At 39.2% G+C, this 15,701-nt stretch overlaps 3 protein-coding genes and 1 long non-coding RNA gene across 4 annotated transcripts; 2 read left to right on the forward strand and 2 right to left on the reverse strand.

Moving 5' to 3' along the window:
- The first annotated feature begins 1,855 nt into the window (after positions 1-1,855).
- Positions 1,856-4,184, forward strand: LOC108254335 (histone H3.v1-like). The gene is made up of 3 exons (XM_017449341.2): positions 1,856-1,895; positions 2,137-2,199; positions 2,273-4,184. Exons 1-3 carry the CDS (start codon positions 1,856-1,858, stop codon positions 2,869-2,871), a joined length of 702 nt encoding a protein of 233 aa, XP_017304830.1. The 3' UTR covers positions 2,872-4,184.
- Positions 4,185-4,494: 310 nt separating this feature from the next.
- LOC103523562 (derlin-1) lies at positions 4,495-5,779 on the reverse strand. Its single transcript, XM_008488599.3, has one exon. The coding sequence runs from the start codon at positions 5,613-5,615 to the stop codon at positions 4,872-4,874; it is 744 nt and encodes a 247-aa protein (XP_008486821.1). The 5' UTR covers positions 5,616-5,779; the 3' UTR covers positions 4,495-4,871.
- A 184-nt stretch (positions 5,780-5,963) lies between these two features.
- LOC113473571 lies at positions 5,964-7,361 on the forward strand. Its single transcript, XR_003395512.1, has 3 exons — positions 5,964-6,619; positions 6,772-7,089; positions 7,174-7,361. It is a non-coding gene; the product is annotated as an uncharacterized LOC113473571 (long non-coding RNA).
- A 3,700-nt stretch (positions 7,362-11,061) lies between these two features.
- Positions 11,062-15,317, reverse strand: LOC103523707 (protein scarlet-like). The gene is made up of 5 exons (XM_008488730.3): positions 14,853-15,317; positions 12,373-12,514; positions 11,700-12,085; positions 11,154-11,395; positions 11,062-11,122 (listed from the first exon to the last, which is right to left on the reverse strand). The coding sequence occupies exons 2-5, from the start codon at positions 12,491-12,493 to the stop codon at positions 11,062-11,064; spliced, it is 810 nt and encodes a 269-aa protein (XP_008486952.1). The 5' UTR covers positions 12,494-12,514; positions 14,853-15,317.
- Between the last annotated feature and the right edge of the window lie 384 nt (positions 15,318-15,701).

A 15,701-nucleotide genomic window follows, 5' to 3' on the forward strand; every position in this document is an offset into this window, starting at 1 on the left:
TACTTTTTCGCATGCACATTCCTATATTTGCACTGATTCTGGTCTGTTTTCCACGCGAAAAATTGTCCTTTTTAATATCCTACAGGCCTGTTTCCAATTGTCATTTGGAAAAAAGATCGTGTCGTGTGCAACACTTTCATTTAAATTACACTGCCTACAGGACATTTGTAAAAGAAAAAAATAATAAAATCGGGTGACACTCACGGCAAGTGGGAACGGGCCTTATAGGAAGAAAAGTAATGTACCCATCACCTAATCAGCTGAAATTTTTCTTGGTCAGTTTATAGTGCCTGAACACATTTTGAAGTCCCTGGGTCTTCATTTCAAAGTGGTAAAGATTTTGAAGTATTCACGTATAAAAGTTTCGGCAATTATTCAGAAGTCACGACAATGAGAAAAGAAAGCTTTTTGTGTCCCACCTAACCCTATAATAACACTGGTCACTGCTCAAATTGTGAAAGCTCTTTTTAGCGTTTAACCTAACTTGTCATTCGGAAAAAAAGATCGTGTCGTGTGTAATGGGAACACTTTCATTTAAATTACACTGCCTACAGGACATTTGTAAAAGAAAAAAAAAAAAATAAAATCGGGTGACACTCACGGCAAGTGGGAACGGGCCTTATAGGAAGAAAGTAATGTACCCATCACCTAATCAGCTGAAATTTTTCTTGGTCAGTTTATAGTGCCTGAACACATTTTGAAGTCCCTGGTTCTTCATTTCAAAGTGGTAAACATTTTGAAGTATTCGCGTATAAAAGTTTCGGCAATTATTCAGAAGTCACGACAATGAAAAAAGAAAGCTTTTTGTGTCCCACCTAACCCTATAATAACACTGGTCACTGCTCAAATTGTGAAAGCTCTTTTTAGCGTTTAACCTAACCCTATGATAACACTGGTCACTGCTCATTTGAGACAGCTCCTTTTTGTGGCAATTTGCCATTGACGTGACTTCTAAACAAGTACCGTTTCGGCGTATAGTTTCAATAGGTTGCTGTCTCTTTACTTCGCTTGATAAGGGAAAAGAATCCTAGGATGTGAAACACAGTGAACATGGTTGCCAACCCGTAGAAGTCAAGACGTATGTTGTCCTTGTCCAGTCCGTAGGAAGAGAGAACTTGCTCCCCATCCATGTAACACACATCGTCCACTTTGGTGCATGCTGAGAACGAAACGAAAAGAATTTTAGCTGATATGGAGAGAAAAAGAGTCTAAACTCAGTACAGTAGAACCCCGATTTTATGAACTACCCTTGGTCCCAATTAGTTCGTGAAATCGGGGTTCTAATGTACCTAACAAAACACAACACTTTTTTTATATAGAGGGACAGAACTGCTAAGGCCTCACCATTCCCAAAGCGAAGAGGGAATGAAAATAGGATAGGACAAAGCCAGTCGTTCCGAGAACAAACATTATCTAACGAACCTTATCTATTTAGGATAAAATCCGCCCCCGGTGAAAATCGGAGTTCTAATGTACCTAACAAAACACAACACTTTTTATATAGAGGGACAGAACTGCTAAGGCCTCACCATTCCCAAAGCGAAGAGGGAAGGAAAATAGGATAGGACAAAGCCAGTCGTTCCGAGAACAAACATTATCTAACGAACCTTATCTATTTAGGATAAAATCCGCCCCCGGTGCATATATACCTACTGGAAAGCGCATATGTGAATTCAAAAGTGTCCGCGACCGGGCCTCAAGAAATGTATGCTGGTGTTATTGATGTTTAAGCCGCTTTTTAAGGCAAAAATATTGAAAAACCTCGAAAAAAAATATTTCTTTTCTAATTGGGTCATCTTGTTTTATATTAAAAGCTAACACTCTTAATGAAGCCCTACTTATCTACCTCAGTTGGATGAACAGCCCTCCAAACGAAGATCCAATGAAGTCCACAGGTACAGACAGAAGAGATGCGGTGTTTATAGATTCGAACGTGGCGGATAGAAAACATCCTGAAAAACAAAGTTAATCGGTTTATTTTATTATTCATGTTTTGACAACACTGGTGTTGTGTTTGGTCTTTGTTCAATGTTCATGGTGTTTTGTTTTTGTGTTTTGTCAAGTCGAGTAGTCCAGTCAAATCTTTCAACTTTCAATTTCAAAAAGCACAAAGTTAATCCTTGAACTTTCAGTAAGAAGAAGGAGGAGGCCATGAAAAACTTGAAGATATTCAAGAAGAAGACGAAGACACAAATGAAACTATAGAAGAGGAGCAGAGGAGGCCATGAAAAACTTGAAGATATTCAAGAAGAAGACGAAGACACAAATGAAACTATAGAAGAGGAGCAAAATGATCTCGAACCAAATCAAGTCGTAGTCAACACTCCAAAACAGCTGGAAGAAGAAAGTAAAACTGGTAACCTAGAAAAAGAAGTGGAGGAGGAGGAGGAGGAAGAAGTAGAAGAGGAATTGGAAGAAGAGGAGGAAGTAGAAGAAGAGGAGGAATTAGAAGAAGTAGACGAAAACAAACTAGGCGGCGTCGACAGGTTACACACAAAACAAGACATTCCTACTCGGGTTCGTGAGGACTCAAGTTCCACGACGGGTAGCGTGCTTAGTGAAATCCAAAACTCGCCCATTGTGGGCGTCAATCAACCCCCTCTCCCAGAACCCCAAGTCCTACGCCCATCAGGAGAAGTACAACGGAAAAAGATCGTTCTCGGGTGCGTGGGGATACCTCGGGACCAGCTACCCTATGTGAAGATCGTGTGGGTGCCCACAGTGGACATTATCAAGGCGTATAAAAAGTTCGACGCTGAACTGTTCAAGTTGGCGCATGGACCTGATGGAAGTAGCAGAGTGAATAATGAAGATCTCATGGCACGTCTTATGGAGCAGACAACACATGGTGTTACTACGGGCACAACGTAGAGGCTCTTTGGTTCAAAACCATCTCCAATACAGATCTCTATAAGGCCAGCCACTCATTATCAGGTAGACCTGACAGGTCGATCAGGCCCGCTTGTGAGGTCTACCTGATGGTGTGTGTGTGCTCATCAGGTATCAGGTAGACCTACAGACGAACCTGATCAGGTGTATCTGTCACGTCTACCTGATAGAGAGTGGCTGGCCTAATTATATCACACTCTTCTAAGTCAAAAGTTTTAATTGGGTATTTTACTATACAATAGTAGTAGAGTGAGCTTTTTGACTTCTGTTGGTATCGAATGCCCTCTGCCCTGCCTTATGGTATAAAAACAGTTTTGATATTTTGAGCTGATGTTAACTGAGATTTGAACTCTAGGCTACTAGGCTTACAGTAGTTTTAACTCTAGTCTTCCGGGGTCATTTGTCCTTTGACAAAGGTAAGATTTCATTCCATATTCTGCCTGTTTTTCGGCTTTGTAATGCCGTTGTTTTGTGAAGCAACCCATACAACCATAGGTACATGTATTTGCGGTCATACCCCGAATATTGCATTTTAAGTATAAAACCACATTTATTTATTTTACACATATTCAAAGGACAACAATCCCGGTAATTTTTATGTTGATTTTTTATTTTAGAAAAATAACTACAAATTGAAAGTGGGGATTGATTTTAACTTGCCATTGAAACTTGTATTTTTATTTTAACTTCATCATTACATTATTTTGTCTTGTATTTCTGTAAAGCTTTTTTTTTAGAGACCAGTTTATTTTTATTTTATTTTCTTGTTTTAATTAATTGTTACGGATTAAAGATTTAAACATTTAAGGGTTTTCTTCTTTGTACCTAGTACAGGATACTCGTAGGAACCAGGAAAGCTTTTAGAAAGCCAAGCCAATTTTAGATCATTTATTTAGTGAGCGTATCTCATGCGCTTCGGTGTACACTTTCTTGAAGACCTTTCCAATGAACTTGAATATTTTATACTTTACCCTTCCTAAAAACTCTCTGGCTCGTTTAGGTAAATATTTGAATTTTTGAATAGATCATATTGGACCTATCTTATTGATCAAGTGTCAAAAATAAGAAATATAATTTTAAATTTATTCTGCGCGAATAATCTTCTAGTTATTAAAAAGTACCCATTAAATGGGACTTGACTTTTTGACTGTTAAAATTTATTTATTTTTTAGAGGTATTGTACATTTTTAGGAACTCTTATTGTATAGGCAGGTAGTATGTTTTATTCAATCGCAGCTTTTGTAACTTTGTACTTTGTACCTACACTTTGTATTATGTATCGTTTTGTTCAGAGCTTTTTTATTTAGGAAAAAAAATGTACCTACTTGAGTTTTATAATTTTATGTAGGTATTATGAATAATAAATAAAGAGAAAATGAGGATTTATTAATTATTATTTTATCAAGTCTTAACATACATATGTAATAAGTAGTGGTAGTACCAACCCATTTATACCGCTCAGATAAGACTGAAAAGTCTCTTATTCGGGCTCTACTATACTACCAATTACAAGGTTGGATCAAATAAGAGGAATTTCAGACTAAAATAGCAAGTGGACTAGTAAATTATGTTATTATTCATTATGCTGAGTAATAATTCATTAAAGTGTTTGCAGTTCCTTATAAAACCTAGTACCTATTACACCTACATCTTTCCTTTTAAGCAGGTATGAATGTTAAATGTTACTTATGATAGTCTGTTAGAAAAGATCCACAATCAAATGCTGAGCTCTCTGTGACCAACAATAAACACTAATTAATACAGGATTGCACAAACAAATTTTGTACTCTCATTAAAACATTGTGTCAAAGTATTTTCTGCACAATATTTCTATATGAATAATCTGAACACAACATCAAAAAGCAGACTTTGAAAGATACCCATAGGTACTATTACCTGACCTATACCAATGATACTTTCACCCTTACTTTAATACTCGTATTGAAATCTTCACATCACTTCATTTGGTATTATCACGATACCTAGGAGCCACCCAAGACATTTCCCCTACCCCATGATCTACCTCCTGCAGAGGTAGGCTCAGCTGGTCTTCTTGGCACTTGACCAAATCCATGTACAGTTGTTCTTTCATTAGGGAACCATTTGTACATAAATGCAGGAGTGGAGAGGAGTGCAGGGCCTCCCATTTCTTGCGGGTATTTGAATGTCAAGAAGAAGTACAAGTGTCCAATGAGGATGCCAATAAGTTCCATGACACCACCACCAAACAGAATCAAATTACAAGCAAATAATACCCATGGTAGGTACATTGCTTTGAACTGCGTACGGAACATGAATGTGACATTAGCATCTTTGTTCAGCTGGCACCACACATACATGACACTCAGAACCATTGGATTCATAAGGAAGTAAATATCAGCTAGTAAAGCTATCACCACACAGCAAACCCAGTTAAATAGCAACATGAAAGCATAGTCTGCTGGTTTTCCATCAAACAGTCCTTTCTCTAGTAATCCAGAATAGCTGTAGAGAAAATAGCAGTTCATCAGGAAATGGAATCCATTGGCAGGGGAGAGAGGATAGTAGAACAGAGCTGTGATGGGTCTCCAGATGTGGAAGTTATTGACAAACAGATCATATATCAGAATCAAATCTGATCCTCTCAACAATCCAAACCTGCCTCCTATGGTGAAAGCTATGGTAAGAGCTAACCACCATCTCGTAAAGAATGGTTGTGAGTTGAACCAATCAGAGAGGTCACTCATTGCAGCACTGCACTACAACGTATACACAGTAAAGCTCACTCTGAAATTATAACTTGGGGTATTTTTTATCAATCTAAAGCCAACTAAAGTTCAAATAGAAAATAAAAAAAATAATAGAAAGTAAATATTTTCCATCAACTTTTAAAAAGTAAAAACTTCAAAATCATTAAATCAAATAGACTGGCCCTTATTTTCGAAGTATTAAAAAGTAATGATTATCACTCGATTTATGGTTCCTTTTGGTCTAAACATTAAATCAAAAACACGTCAGTTTTTTAATCCGGTTTGTTTACTAAAGTCAGCTGATTTTCGTTTATCCTTTTGTGCTCGTTGTTGTATGGGGTGTGGTGTTTGTGTGGGGGTGTGTTTTTGTGTGTGTGGTGGTCCCATACAAAGGACGGGTCAACCATTAGTAACAGAATAAGAATATACCTTGTTTATCCTACTGAGTTAATGAAAAGTCCATTTAACCCTGCAGTCTAACAAAGGTCTCCAAGACAATATGCATAATGTTATTATTCAAATAGGTAATTATAAGTGAAATGTCCATACACCAACAGTGTCCATAGGTAGGTACCTATGATTGATTTTCAGACCTAATGCCTGTCATGTTCAGACTGTCCTGAGCATAAGTGACTGGCCTTAGGGTCTTATGAAAAACCTTGAAACTTCATTAGAATGGCACTCTTTCTATTTTTCAAGTAGGTACTAAATTGATCTTGCATAGCTGTGTTCAATAAATTAACCTTTGTGCATGCTACAAATTGTTTTACCCCAGAAGGTAGGTTGTTGGTAATAATTGTGGTAAAATCTCTCAAGCTCTACTTAAAATCTTGTAATTCTTGTACCCACTTATTTTTGTGGACTTTGCTTTTTCACAAGTGAAAAGTATTAGATGTAGGTACCTATTCACTATCTACATTCAGTTTCATGTGATGTACCTGATAATTGATTTAAAAGATAAATTATGCTTGATAGTCAGCTTGATTATTGTAAAAAAGTTGGTAAATGACTGAGTTGTCTGTTGGTGGGTAAAGAGGAGATTAATATCCTGTGGTTGTTTGGTACGGTAAGCTAGGTAAACCTACTATATTTAATTCATGGGAAATACCCATTTTATGTTCTACTTACTTGTAAATTCAAAATTATTTTACAGATAAATGACTGAGTTGTCTGTTGGTCATTGGTGGGTAAAGAGGAGATTGATATCCTGTGGTTGTTTGGTATGGTAAGCTAGGTAAACCTACTATATTTAATTCATGGGAAATACCCATTTTATGTTCTACTTACTTGTAAATTCAAAATTATTTTACAGATCTCTAATAGGTATAAGTTTTTTTTTTCCCCCTCAGTATCAAGACATTAAGTAACCTCCATACCTACATAAACAAAGAAAAGAAAAAGAATGAATAAAAATGTGTTCATTCACTCAACACCATCACTTCTCATCTACCATCTACACATGATTATGTAGGTTGTGTTGGTCAAGGGGAATAAAAATGTGTTCATTCACTCAACACCATCACTTCTCATCTACCATCTACACATGATTATGTAGGTTGTGTTGGTCAAGGGGAAACTTTTTTTTTCCCCAAATAATCTGCTAGTGCTGTTGACTATACCATCATGAAGGTACCGAATTTGATTAGTACATACAAATTGACAGTAGAAAGGACTTCACCATATCCCTTCTTATTAGGTTTTACATGGAGGAAGTACCTTTTGTTAAAAAGAAGAAGAAAAAAAGTTTCTTAAAGTGGTATTCATGTGTGTCTTCTTAGAAATGAAAAAGCACTAGAAACTGTTTACATTAAGTAACCTATAGCATATTTAATTATGTGGTTAAAAAAAAAAAAACTTTAAGGAGGGGAAAATTGAATGAGGTATAGGTATGTAGGTAATAACCATGACATATACTTTGTATCTATTGTTATAGGTAAATGGTTTGAGAAGTAAGAGTAAGGATAAACTTTAAGGAGGGGAAAATTGAAGGAGGTATAGGTATGTAGGTAATAACCATGACATATACTTTGTATCTATTGTTATAGGTAAATGGTTTGAGAAGTAAGAGTAAGGATAATCTTTATTTTTATAAAGTTGAAATATAGGTATTTTTTATGTAGGTAGGTACCTAGCTGTGTTGGGATTTGGCACTTGTGCAAATCCTCTGGTTATTCTATTGCTATTCAACCTAGGGAGGGGAGAGGGGAGAAATATTTTCCACTTCCTGATAAGTCAAAAACGATGAAAATATAAAGGTTTCAGCTTTTAGCTCATATGCTGAAGCTCAAAATGGAAATAATATGTTTATTGTTAAGAGCGATGATCTCTTTTATAGCGAGTTTGGGCTACCTAATTAGCGTCCCGTTAACTGACTTCTTTAAAGTTATTTGCAAGACTAAAACTGCAGAAACGAGTTTTCGTAGGGGCTCATTTCTGAAAGTTATGACGTACTTTACAAGCGCACGCGGGATTAGGGTTTGTATTCCCCTATCCTTGACATGTAGCTTGTAAACCACATCATCCCTTGTTTAAGGAATGATTCCAGCTGGTAATCATAGTTGGACACCCTGCATAGGTCCCGCTACAATGTGGTGTAGGCCTAGGAACTGTTAAGTTCGGGCCTGGTATTATTCATATTGCTGTTCATTTCAGGGCCTGGACCTTTTTTATGCTTCCAAAACGTAAATAAAAACTGGTTTGATGTAATCGGTCACGCGGTCGCCTGGGAAACAGGAGGGCGCTGGTTCAATTCCAGCCGAGGCATGGAATTTCATCCTTATTTATTTGAGAATTTGACCTCGTAATCATGAAGCTCTAAGGGTTAGGTGGTGGAAAACGCCTCCGGTGTTCGGTAACCTCTCCTAGTCACCTTCCACTCAAGAGTAGTATCATACCTAATCGTAATTTTGTGGTGTGTCCTTAGGGCACCTGCATATTTGATGCCTTATTCAAGGAAAAATGAATGTCCTAAATTACGTACCTAGGGACGTTTTGTAAACTGCCTAGGGCCTACCGTACCTTGTTTCAGTATGCACCTGGTGCATGGGTTAACAGAGAAATTCGTGATCGCTAGAGCACCCATGACCCAGTGTTAGGTAACTACCGTGCCATTACTATAGGTATTACTAATCATAATAATATTATGGATTACATTGATTACCCACATTCATATGTACCTAATAGGTAGTGGTAGTACCTACCCATTTATACCGCTCAGATAAGACTGAAAAGTCTCTTATTCGAGCTCTACTACTATTATTGTGGTCAAACAGTCAAATATTAAGTATTGACGAAGTTCCATACCTAAGCTCGGATCGAACACACGTCCTATTACTCCCAATTGCCACGCGAGCTTCTTGACCATTACACCTCTGTCACATGTATTCACTAGTTAGAAGTCGTATGGATGTTTATAAACCTAATCAGATAATTCCCATTCAATATTTTAGGTTTAAAGTCTACGATTAGCATGAATACCACGGTCGCCTGGGAAACAGGGGGGCGCTGGTTCAATTCCAGCCGAGGCATGGAATTTCATCCTAATTTATTTGAGAATTTGACCTCGTAATCATAGAGCTCTAAGGGTTAGGTGGTAGAAAACGCCTCCGGTGTTCGGTAACCTCTCCTAGTCACCTTCCACTCAAGAGTAGTACCATACCGTAATTTTGTGGTGTGTCCTTAGGGCACCTGCATATTTGATGGCTTACCTATTCAAGAAAAAATGAATGTCCTAAATTACGTACCTAGGGACGTTTTGTAAACTGCCTAGGGCCTACCGTACCTTGTTTTAGTATGCACCTGATGCATGGGTTAACAGGGAAATTCGTGATCGCTAGAGCACCCATGACCTAGTGTTAGGTAACTACCGTGCCATTACTATAGGTATTACTAATCATAATAATATTATGATTACATTGATTACCCACATACATATGTAATAAGTAGTGGTAGTACCAACCCATTTATACCGCTCAGATAAGACTGAAAAGTCTCTTATTCGGGCTCTACTATAATTGTGGTCAAACAGTCAAATATTAAGTATTGACGAAGTTCCATACCTAAGCTCGGATTAAACACACGTCCTATTACTCCCAATTGCCACGCGAGCTTCTTGACCATTACACCTCTGTCACATGTATTCACTAGTTAGAAGTCGTATGTGATTCAAACAAAATTATTTTATCATAACCCCATGGACGGTTTTCGTTCAGGTAGAGTAATGAATATTTTATTTGTATAATTACTAAAGTGTGCAGAGTAATCAATAAATAATTGAAGATGTTGTTTTCTATTACAGCATGGGGCTGGAGTGTCCTGCATCGTACAACTCGGCAGAATTCGTTGTATCTCAGTTATCCACGCGCTCTGGAGGGCATGAATACCAAAATTATCAAGGACCCAAATTTCAGTGGTGTAGGAACGACAGGTTCGGGTGGTGTCATCGATTTCTCGAGAAACATGATAGCGGATTCGTTTTGTTATGGAAACGACTTTTTTTTTTTGAGGTTTGATACACAGTTAGAGGGCCTAACTGCTAAGGTCTTACCGTCCGGAGAGTGAAGAGAGAAGGAAGACAGGATAGGAGAAAGCCAGCCGTTCCGAGAACGAACCTTATCCCTTCAGGATAAAATCAGCCCCGATGGGGAATTTTACTTGAGACCTTAGGCAGACACGCTACCCTCCAAGCTTAATAATTGACCAATGTGATGTTGGGATGAGACTTTATAGCCGGGGTTAGGTAAATTTAATAAAGTCGAATCAGAACGATCATGGTCCGTGGTTATCTGGATCCGTCCTCCTCAGACTGAAACCAAAGTAGATAGGTAGCCCACCTCCTCGTTTGTATCTCCAACACTGCTCATGAATTCTAATTAATTCAGATATTTTATTGTCTTCTCGCGCTCACAAGTCCGAGCATTTTGATCAATCCTACTCATACAAGCTTCATTCGGGTCAGTCAGTCAGTTTCCAGTTTCATTCAATAGCTCAAGTGTGTTATTACTTCTAGTCTGAAATCACTTCTTTGTTTATTTCTTCGAATGAGTTGAAAAATACTCATCAGCCGGACATGGAATTCTTTTGATTTGGACTTTTGTTCCAACTTATCTTCTCGCGCTCACAAGTCCGAGCATTTTGATCAATCCTCCTCATACAAGCTTCATTCGAGTCAGTTTCAAGTTTCATTCAATAGCTCCAGCGTGTTGTTACTTCTAGTCTGAAAGCACTTCTTTGTTTATTTCTTCGAATGAGTTGAAAAATACTCATCAGCCGGACATGGAATTCTTTTGATTTGGACTTTTGTTCCAACTTTGTAAGCCCTCCACCTATCTTATATTATAAGAACGAGATCCATTCACATTTCACATTTCATAGTTCACACACTGATCGCTCTATCTCTAGAACCACAACACCTAAACGAGAACCACTTACTTGGCAAAATGTTTCAGGACATTGCTGACTTGGCCGTGGTACGCCAGCAGACCGCCATGACGTAAGCCCTCCACCTATGAATAAATAAAAACGAGAACCACTTACTTGGCAAAATGTTTCAGGACTTTGCTGACTTGGCCGTGGTACGCCAGCAGACCGCCATGAGCCAATAGGGAGACCGTGTCGAACTTTTCAAACACACCAGACGTGGGTTGATGAATGGCACAAATCACGATGCGACTTTCACACGCCAGTTGTTTGAGAAGGTTGACAACATTGTTGGCACTGTAGGAGTCAAGCCCGGTGGTGGGCTCGTCACAGAACAAGATCTGAGGTTCCGTCAGGAGCTGAAAAGAAAGATGTTTTGGTAAGGTTTAACACTCTAACTGATCGAATACATGCGTAGGTATATATATCGGTACTTATTTTACTTTACTCGGTGAGGATCTGAAAAAAGGATATTTTTGTTAGGTTCAGGTATCAGGTAGACCTGACAAGCGGACCTTTCCAGCCGTGCCTGTCAGGTCTACCTGATAGTGTGTGTGCTCATGGGGTATCGGGTAGACCTGACAGGCGGATCTGATCAGGTGTACCTGTCAGGTCTACCTGATAGAGAGTGGCTGGCCTTAGTGTGACACACAATATGTTTACCTGTACGGCAAGCGCAAGTCGTTTTCTTTGTCCGCCCGAGAGGCCACTGATCTGCACTTGTCGTCTGTGGTTGATGCCCAAGTTCTCCATCACTCGGGTTATCGTCTTGTTCAACTCCAACCATGTCGTTCGCCGATCCATCGTCAATTTCGCCATGAACTGGAGGTGTTCCAACACGGTCAGCTCTTCGATGAGGAAGTCTTGTTGAGCGACATAGCCGGAGATTCGGCTCATGACGGTCCGACTGATGGGGCACCCATTGAGGAGGATTTCACCCTGGACGAGGCCTTTCACCCGCTTGTTGAGGGCGGCTAGGAGGGTGGTTTTGCCCGCGCCACTTGGGGACATGATGGCGCAGAGTTCGCCGGACTTCGAGATGCCGCTCACTGTGGGGAAGATAAGTGGGAGGCTTAAGTGAATCGTACTTTTCTTTTCTTTTTTTTTTAAAGAGGTTTGATAGAGGGAACTGTAACTGGTAAGGTCTTATCATCCCGAAATCGAAGAGAGAAGAAAGACAGGATAGGAGAAAGCCAGCTTTTCAGAGAACGAACTCGAATCCGCAGCCTAGCGCTTACAGGGCAGACGTGCTACTAGGGGAAGATAATTGAGAAGCGTCAGTGAATCGTAAAAGACACTGTTCAGTTGTCCCCTACATAGCTTAAAAGGTTCTCACCATTTTTTATCAACTGAATGGGCTGATCGCTGTCGTTTTTCTTGTGGCTAGGGGGAAAGGGTTTGGTCCAAATACTGAGGTTGTGCCAAGACAATACCAAGCCATCTTGAGGGGTTGACATCCCCACGTGCTAGCAAGTTATCTGTGGAAGGAGAAAAGTGGTAAAAGATCAGTTATAAGTGGAAGATGAGTTACTGATGAGTTAGGTAAGAGAAAAAAAGGAATTTTAATTGTGTTAAGCATATTATAAATGCTTGGTCAGCAAACATGCGTTCCGATCTAATTTCACCCTAGATAAATTTTATGACATTACTTTGGACTCGAAGCCGCCAAACCTCCAGATCCAAAGTCCAAACGCGCTTAACAACTGCACCACGAGGTTGGATGATGAGTTAGGTAACCTATCAATTTGATACAGATGAGTTGGTTTTATTACAGATCGGTTGGTGTCAAAGCCTTTGACCTTTGCGTATCGGATTCGCCCCAAAAAATTTTTAATGAGTGAGCAGCGGGGGGGGGGGGGGGAATTCGCCTTTTCACAACAAAATACAACCTAGATATTTTTCTCATCATATTTTTTTTTTTTTTCAATCTACATAAGCGCAAGGCAATGCTTTGTGCCAAGTTCTTTGAGTCATTTCATAAAAATAATAAATCTAAAACCAGTAAATATATTGATGAGAAAAACCTTCCGAATATGTAAAGATACACAGGTGTGATTAATGGCACTTGGCCTGGCGTAATACCGTGCGCTCAGATGTAGAGATTGATTAGGTAAAACGAATGCATTTCCGCCCCTGTTGGAAATGTATAAGGGAGCGAAGGCGAGGAGAAGGTCGTGCGGTAACTCATTAAGCACAAAGACAAGAAGTCTTGTTTAATAAATTGAGATATGCAACTATGTATATCAATAGGGTCCTTCGAACTATGATACGACTATACAGCCTGAACAACTCTACAATCTTCAGAAATCCAGTCTCGCCGAAAATGAAATATTCAGCCTTCAGCGAGTGGACAGAATCACGGGTTTAGGATAAAATCCGCTCCGGGCAAGACATCGAATCCGCGACCTAGCGATTACAAGGCAGACGCGCTACCCTCCAAGCTAACTAGGCTGTGGAAAGTCAAATTTTTATTGAGTTTGAATATCCCATTTCAGAAACATGCAAGTGGCATAGACTCATGCTTCTGAATACAGAATACCCTTTCATCAACTTCTTGCTCCATGTCGCCATAGTACGAAAGATATGCCTTGTACCGCAGTTCAGGTCTAATCTAGATTTGTTTTGTTTGGCACCGTTTCAACTTTATGGAAAACAAGTTGTAAATACCTAAACCAGTAAATATATTGATGAGAAAAACCTGCCGAATATGTAAAGATACACAGGTGTGATTAATGGCACTTGGCCTGGCGCAATACCGTGCGCTTAGATGTAGAGATTGATTAGGTAAAACGAATGCATTTCCGCCCCTGTTGGAAATGTATCAGGGAGCGAAGGCGAGGAGAAGGTCGTGCGGTAACTCATTAAGCACAAAGACAAGTCTTGTTTAATAAATTGAGATATGCAACTATGTATGTATATCAATAGGGTCCTTCGAACTATGATACGGAGTATACAGCCTGAACAACTCTACAATCTTCAGAAATCCAGTCTCGCCGAAAATGAAATACTCAGCCTTCAGCGAGTGGACAGAATCACGGGTTTGGGATAAAATCCGCTCCGGGCAAGACATCGAATCCGCGACCTAGCGATTACAAGGCGGACGCGCTACCCTCCAAGCTAACTAGGCTGTGGAAAGTCAAATTTTTATTGAGTTTGAATATCCCATGTCAGAAACATGCAAGTGGCATAGACTCATGCTTCTGAATATAGAATACCCTTCTTGCTCCATGTCGCCATAGTACGAAAGATGCCTTGTACCGCAGTTCAGGTCTAATCTAGATTTGTTTTGTTTGGCACCGTTTCAACTTTATGGAAAACAAGTTGTAAATACCTAATGAAAATATGCCATGTGTAAAATTACAAGATGTATCTAGTGGTAAACATTGTAGTCATAAATACACGAGTCATGATTACCTAGTTGATTAGCGGCCACTCGACTCCAGTTCCGAATGACTGGATAAAATCATGATTTCATCCAGCCATTTGTGGACACTTGAGAGATTTACCTCACGCTGGCTGAAGACCTCAACAGCAAACACCTGAGGTAGGTGCCCACACTTGATGCTGGACCTTTTGCCGCAGAAATATACAGAAAACTTTGAAACCTGTTGCTTCAACTTACGTTCGAAAAATTGCGAGAAATATTCCAACAGGCAGATGAGGCCAAGTGGACGGTGATGGTAAAGGTGTAAACAGTCCCAGGAGTTACACAACACTTGTTTAGAACACGAGAAAAACTAGCTACAAGTTCGTTGATGCTGGACCCTTTGCTGCAGAAATATACAGAAAACTTTGAAACCTGTTGCTTCAACTTACGTTCGAAAAATTGCGAGAAATATTTAAACAGGCAGATGAGTCCAAGTGGACGGTGATGGTAAAGGTGTAAACAGTCCCAGGAGTTACACAACACTTGTTTAGAACACGAGAAAAACTAGCTACAAGTTCATTAATGTATGGAAAACTCGGTGACTGAGATCCGGAGTAGACAGGGCACTATTAAAGTTGAAAACTAAATTAAATAAAAAATCGTGTCCTTTAAACTTAAAGATTACAGCTAACTCGAAGAGAAAAAAGAAGTTAGGTAACGGTAACGGAGTCTTACTCGCGCTAAAAATGACTAGAAAGGAGACTTCAACTAGGTATTAAATCAAATAAATCTGGACACTAGTAAAAGTCACTATAATGAAAAGTTAGAACAAAAGTCCAAATCAAAAGAATTCCATGTCCGGCTGATGAGTATTTTTCAACTCATTCGAAGAAATAAACAAAGAAGTGCTTTCAGACTAGTCTTACTCGCGCTAAAAATGACTAGAAAGGAGACTTCAACTAGGTATTAAATCAAATAAATCTGGACAATGGCAGGTACAGTTCCCGCTATCAAACCTCTTTGACAACCTCTTTGAAAAATTTGACCCGATTACATTACTTTCCTTCATTACTATAGGAGAAGGAAAGTAAAAAGAACAAAGTATTGAACCTACCATAAGCAGAAGCTGTCGCTGCACTCGCAATAACAGGTAATGAGAAAGTCACTGATCCCATGAAACCACCACTCAGCTCTGCAATCCAAAACACTATACTAGTGTAGAAGAATGTCTCCATCATTATCCTAGGTAACTGTGACAAAAAACAATCACAAACACTGATTAGGATGGAAAATTGCCT

The sequence above is a fragment of the Diaphorina citri genome, unplaced genomic scaffold (assembly GCF_000475195.1).
Source record: "Diaphorina citri unplaced genomic scaffold, Diaci psyllid genome assembly version 1.1 scaffold84, whole genome shotgun sequence".
In the NCBI taxonomy this organism is placed as follows: Eukaryota; Metazoa; Arthropoda; class Insecta; order Hemiptera; family Psyllidae; genus Diaphorina; species Diaphorina citri.